This window comes from Tachysurus fulvidraco, chromosome 1 (genome assembly GCF_022655615.1).
Source record: "Tachysurus fulvidraco isolate hzauxx_2018 chromosome 1, HZAU_PFXX_2.0, whole genome shotgun sequence".
NCBI classification, from domain to species: domain Eukaryota; kingdom Metazoa; phylum Chordata; class Actinopteri; order Siluriformes; family Bagridae; genus Tachysurus; species Tachysurus fulvidraco.
This window is the reverse complement of record NC_062518.1, coordinates 11,571,956-11,578,801: the sequence shown is the minus strand read 5'-3', so window position 1 is coordinate 11,578,801 and position 6,846 is coordinate 11,571,956. Positions and strand designations below refer to the sequence as shown.

At 38.4% G+C, this 6,846-nt stretch overlaps 1 protein-coding gene across 5 annotated transcripts in view; it reads right to left on the bottom strand.

Annotated features, from left to right (window-relative positions):
• Nucleotides 1-1,733: 1,733 nt before the first annotated feature.
• LOC113634210 (E3 ubiquitin-protein ligase RNF166) overlaps nt 1,734-6,846 on the bottom strand; it is a 30,050-nt gene continuing 24,937 nt past the window's right edge. For all 5 annotated transcript variants that reach the window (XM_027133009.2, XM_027133010.2, XM_027133008.2 and 2 more), the window contains one exon: nt 1,734-6,813. In XM_027133009.2, the coding sequence (XP_026988810.1) occupies nt 6,748-6,813 (66 nt within the window). In that variant the 3' untranslated portion in view covers nt 1,734-6,747. The remainder of the gene's footprint in view (nt 6,814-6,846) is intronic.

Here is a 6,846-nt window from a genome sequence, read left to right as displayed (position 1 = left end):
CCTATACACACTCGCACATACAAAATTTATGTCCAACACAAAGGCCTGGCTTGATAAAGTACAGAATCCCAGGCTTTCCCATTTACAAACTAATGCATGCTTCATGGTTATCACTTGCGGCCGTTTGTTTGCCGCACCGCACTGTGTGTGTCACGGTGCAGTAACTCAGCTCCTCTGCCACCTGCGGCTGCTGGAGGACACGTTCAGACCTGATGTTGCCAGCATGCGGAATCAGGACCGTCTGCATGTTTCTGTGCAGGCTGAGATCTCCCAGGAGGTTGTGTATTTTCTCAGACACCCTTGTCGGCTTCCAGCTCTAGCATCTCTAAAGCCAGTTATTGCCCAGGCAACCAGCAATTGTGTCCAGGCTCTCCTGGCCCCTAGCAGGGCTACTGTGCCCCCCATTCTCCTCAGCAAAAGAGTCTCCCCACTTTAGTAGATTGTCAGGAGCGTATTCAGCAGCTGTAATTAAGCCGCACTAAAGAACGAGCACCCTGAAACCATGCACTTCTCTGCTTTATCCCTTGTTCCCTACACATACACAGGAATAGGGGCAGAGACTCTCTGCAATTATCACTGACTTAAGCATACAGGAATTGCTGCAATTAATTTATTAACAAACCTCAGCAGTTTGTATAGTCTTATATGTTTTCCTGTATGTAGGAATCATTTGTTTTTGGAATGTTTTCTTGCTTATTTTTGTGTTCAGATGTTCGGACACTAGCTATTTAGAAAAACAGGAACAAAAGACAGACAGACAGACAGACAGACAGACATAGATTTTAGATGTTTTCTCCATGTTTGGTGTTTTTGTTTCTGCAGATCATCTTCATCTTAACATGCATGCTCTTAATGCTACTGTGTAAGAGTTTAAATTCTAATACTAGTACCTACTTATCATGCTTATGTGAGTGCTTTCAGAGTTTTTGGGGTTTTATGAAGTGACAGGCATGAAAAAAGTCCATAAGTAGTCTTATAGGGGATTTTTTTATTGGTGAGGGAAACAAAAGCTATGTTTTGTTCTTTTTCAAATCTTTACTCTGCACATGCTCAGTAGCACCCCCTGTCTGTCTGCAAAGAAAGTGCAATAGATGCAAAGATGCAGCTCATAAACCCAAGCAGATCAGCTGCTCTTCATGGGCACTGGCACATTTATACACCCACTTAATTTTAATAAATAAAAACGCTTTTTCAGATTCATTGTACAATTACATCAATTCTTTGTTATGTAATAAACAAATCTGCAAATTTATGTCAAATTTCACCCGAGTTTAAAGAATTGTGAAATGGGTCTGATTTAATTTTATATATCTTCTTTATATTTGTTTATTATGAATAGACAAATGTGTTTATTGTGTCAAAATCCTTGAGCTGTATAATATTTTACTAATAAGATTTACAACAAAAAAAAAAAGACATTTACAGCTGATCCCAGTCTCAGTTATTTAGTAACATGACTAACACAGCTATTTGTTTTCACCATATGGCCTTTTTAGCTTGGGATCATGTCCTGAGTTTCGAAAATAACGCTATTAATACTGGTCAAAAAAATCTATTTCTTATAACTCTTATAATACTATCTAATCTCTTTTCTCAAAGTTATAATTGATGTAATGAAAAACACACATTAGCTTAGAGTCTATTGAGACAGTTTCACAATTAGCAAGATTAGCGCTGTAGATGACCGTCTCTCATGTATTAACTCAGACTTTAATCAAACCACCAAGTGAAAGTAAGATGGGTCTGTGGTTTTATTGAGGGGGGGAAAAACTGCTACAAATACATCATATAAGTAAACTATTAAACCTCAAACAGCATTACAGCTTCAAAACTCCACACTGGTGTTAGCATCATCATTATTACTGTTATCATTATTATGTCATGAATGCATATTTCCATTGAGACAGCTCACGCGCACACCCGTATACACACCCGGGAACACAGGCACAGCTTGCAGTCACTGGATCAGTGATGGATCTGCCAAGTTGTGAGATGTCCTTCTGTTTGTCTCCGCAAGCAAGCTCCTACTAACAGCTACAGGAAAACAATGAGTCTCTGCTGAGCAAGAAGCCATTTTTCCTCATAGATCCATAAGAATCCACATAGTCCTTATTTCTCCACGTCGAGCCCCACATTGAGATGCTGAGTGATTCATTTCTCCAGCTCATGCTTGGGCCCACAATGCGGGAGACGCACACGTATGGAAATGATCCGCTTTGTATCGTTCTCAAAGGGAGCCAGTGGGGAAGAAAAAAATGCCATATATAAAAAAGTTTAAAAACCTACGTGTTATGCTACAGCAGTGAACATGAAGATTATTTGCATGTGGTATATTACAAACACTTAGAAAATAGCATTGATAGTAAATAAGTAAAAAAATTCAGGGAAATGGTTGACGCAGTCGCAGGTCGTTGCTGAGTTTGAACAGCGAAAGAAACGTCCGAGGTTTTCTGACATTTTCAGTCCAGATACTCTCTTTTCTCTGTGTTTAATTATGAGATCATGATACATCTCATACAACAGTCAGACCACCTGCAGCTTTAAAAAGCCTTACAATCCTTATTAACACCCTTAAAAAGCCAAAGAAACACATTACTGAACACAGATACACCAAATACAGCTGCTGTTGTTGGCATTATTATTATTATTATTATTATTATTAGCCATTATTCGTCATCTAGAAATGTCACAAAAAATATCATTCTCCAAAATGTAATCTTTTGTGACCGTTACAAAGTACACTTGGCAGTAGGCATGTGCCGATGTGATGTTTTCATTCCCATAACTGCTTCACCACTTCCCATAACCTCTTACTGTATTATAGAAAGATTATAAACGTGACTAAATTAAAGCTTACTAGCTTATCGATGGACGTCCACACACCCGTGCAACAGTGGTAGGGCTTTATGATGGAAAAGAAAAAAGGAAAGGGATGTGTGTTGGTCAGAGAGAAAAAAGCAAACAAACAAACAAACAAACAAAAAAAAAACCCAGCAAGCTGGTTACATAAGTATACACACCCCATAACTAATTCTTTGTTAAAGCATCTTGTAATACCAACATAGCACATCTGAATCTGTCCATTATATTCCTCTCTTTCTTTTTAAAAATGCCCTGTACATTTTTCTTAAACTGTCTAAAAGAGACCTGCAGATTTTGTGATAAAATAGATGATTTCCTTTATCTTGGCCGATGCACCAGTCCTAGCTGAAAAGAAGCAGACCATTAGTATGATGCTGACACCACCATGCTTCACTGTGGCATTCTTTTGTTTTTGTGCTAAACAAATCTTTTAGAATGATGGCCATAAAGTTCTACTTTGGTCTCATTAGACAGTTAAATGTTTTTTCCCCCAGCAGTTAGAGCTTCCATCTACTCATAACCCAGACATGTAAAAAAAATAGACGAGACTCCTGCCACACTAAGAGAGTGACCATTACTCCTTTAATGTTGTTGTAAGTCGTTTAGCATGTTTTCTGCTTGTTATTTCACCTGTTTTCGAGGGATGTCTTGTTCTGGGTGATGTTTCTGTAGAGCCCCATCAGTTCAATGGACCCCAGTCCTGGTCGATACCTTTCTATAAGGAGATCCCGTACATGCTCTATTTAAGCGCAGACCATGGCTTCAGCATTCAGATGAAGACAACATAATGTCAAGAATGTCTATCTGGTTTCAATCAGAATCAGTTTATTAATTAGTAGCTGAACGATATTTAAGTCATCACTTTAATTAAAGTTATTGTTAATACTGAGCACAGTCACATGCCTTATTTTAAGAGTGTGCATACTTTTGCAATTTTTTTTTCTTTTGTTTCCACATTTGTTTTTTCACTCGATTTTATTTTTGTAGCCATATCATCCTTATTTTGCAGTTTTAACAGGGGTGTGTTGACTTATTATATCCACGTTACTTCTATACAAGTCATGCAGTCGTAATCAGGTTGATTTATTGCAGCATTGCAGATATTTTCCAACATTTTCCAAACTTTCGGAGCAAGCATAGTTACGTCATTCGGGGCACATTTATTCTGCATGAATGAGATATTCTGCAAATGTAACAGCATCTATATTAATGCTCACTGCTTTTTCTGTCACTAAACACTTTAGCATCATGACCACTAAGGAAACATTCTCTCAAGTGTGTAAATGCTGCTTTAAACTGCTTCCTACTTCAGGAGTTTCCTTTCATACAGAACACATGAGCAGTGACAAGATTTCCTATTTATTTAAAGTGCTCCCGCAACTACACTACAGTATATTGATCGGCACATGCCTACTTTACAGTACAAAGGCAAATCATAATACTAGGATAAAATCCCTAGTGATTAGAACCAGTGCAACATTTTAACTTTGCTGGATCTGTTACGATGATTTCACATGAATCAGGGTTTAAACCCAGCGACAATAACGAGGTAAACACTCACAATCTGACTATTAAAATGTACAAGTTTCAATTCTTTCCGTTAAACCGCCTCTTAAAAGCAGTTCTGCTTATACAAAGACTCCAGCACATGAAGACAGGCGTATTTTTCCCATGTGTTTTGTTGCACAACTTCATATTACACACATTAGGAGTAATTGACACACAAGATGGAGGACAAGGAGACATCAAGGAGAATCATCTAATCAAGCGTTTCCTTTTTTTTTTTTAAAGAAACTTTACAAAAGAAAATAACCATGATTATGCACATAATGATGGGAAAGTGTTTGTAAGAAATCAAATCTAAAACTGAATCTCGTCACCCGGCGTTCACTGCCAGTGTTTGGCGTCACCTTCTCAGTGAGTCACTCTTATTCTCTCTGCATGCAGCCAGGCTGCCAAAATAGTCAAGGAAAAAAACCTGATTTCAGATCTTCACTATCAAAAGATACAAACAATACAAAATGATTGTGATGAACGCTCAGGATAAAAGGTTTGAACAATCAAAAGTAAATGAAATATATTACAGATATAAGACAAAAAAATCTGATGAGACACAGCGACTGCCAGTGACAGATTTTTTTCTTCCGTGCCCATGTTAGCTTCACTGACAGTCTGAGAAAACGGTGTCGTTCATTTCAGTTGAACTATTTTTTAAGCAAATTTGCCTTCAGGCAGTTTTTAATTTGTCTTTCCCCATAGAAGCAGTATGGGAAAGTGGTAGCTTACCAAAAAACGTTCAAAGCAAAGTGAGCCACAGCTGGGCTTCTGAATTGAGTCTTTTAACCATCAACTGCACTGTGTTTGGATTACGGTCTGCTTCCATCTGCTGAAGGAGTGAATGTCAGAACTGCCATAGACAATACCTCGCTGCCTCACTCAATTCAACATAATATCCATCATTATGAGAGTAACATACTCATACAATATATTGTATCTCAGTCTGATATCCAGAGCCACATGATGACTCTCTGCTAGTCAGAAACCTTGGGCATGAAATCTACTACACAACATCATCCAAGTGTGGCATGAAACTGGGGTCAGAATGACTATGGTTCATGCCACCAGCCTTCCCATGGAACTAACACATGGCGCCACCTAGTGGTCAAGCTTTGTGATCTATTCCCCAACCTCCTATATATATATATATATATATATATATATATATATATATATATATATATATATATATATATATATATATATATATATATGAAGAAGTTCAAACGAGTCGGCACAAGTTTCACTTTCCACTTTCTCAGTATTAGCTGATTTTAAAGGAAACATTTTTCCAAAAATAGATATTCTTCTGATCTGATGCTTTGTAAAAAATATTATTTTAGCAAGGTAAACCATTAAAGAACAGGGTGAAAATAAAAGCAGTACTAGCATCCCATCAGAGAACTATAAAAGAACATTAGAACTAGACTTCTGTCATGTAGAAAATCGTGAGTGTTCACTTACAAAATAAAAAAAAGAAAGAAAAAGAAATAGAAATAAAGGGGATGTTTTTAGCGATGGTCAAGTCGTGATAGCAGTGATGGTGTGAACACTGGATCATTTCTCTCTGCTGTATGAGTATTGCCTAAAGCTGAGTCATTCCCACAAGGTAGGTACTATCATCATTCATCTCAGCTTCCTTCTGCTTACAGTAAAGTAATGGAGCTCTCTCTCTCTCTCTCTCTTTCTTGCTCTCTCTCATATTTACCCAACAGGAGACTCTGTTTCTGAGGTGTCCATCATTTACACAGTCACCATGGCAATAATGGGGTAGACACAAGGACTTTCATCATTCAAGCCTGAAATAATGCTCTCATACATTCCACTGTGGTCTGTATGATGGCTTTTCCTACTTACTCTGCCATCTGTCCATGTTTGAAGAAGAGAGAAAGAGAGAGAAAAACAGAACTGATGGAAAAAAATCTGATGGTGAAATGCAGTTTCGTTCTTTCCCTCTCGAATGTCGATCGAAGCTTGCAGTGTTATTCACCATAGATACGAGATACACCAAGAATGCTGTTGTTATTGATTGCAGCAGTTATAAATGATTGTGTGCTCCACCTCCATCAGTGAAGGAAGCGTGGAATTGTGGGCAGAAAAGTGTGGTGGTCTTGTGTCTGTAACACCAGGTGCAGAACCAGCCGTGCAGCTACCTGGTGAAGTGTGGAGTGGGAAAAACTAGGATGGAAATGACACTCCTTTATGTTCCTGTCTGCAGCATGAAGGAGTTAGAGAGACAACTGATTGGATAAAGCGGTTGGGCTGAGTGATGGTGATTGATTATGGTGGTTGGAGGTGGTGAAAAGTGAAGGCTACTTGGATGAACTCTTAATTCTCAGAGAGAGAGAGGGCCAGTGCTGCCTGCAGTGCGGCCTCCTCATCAATGCTGTAGTCCTGTGTACAGTGCACACACACAAACACACACAA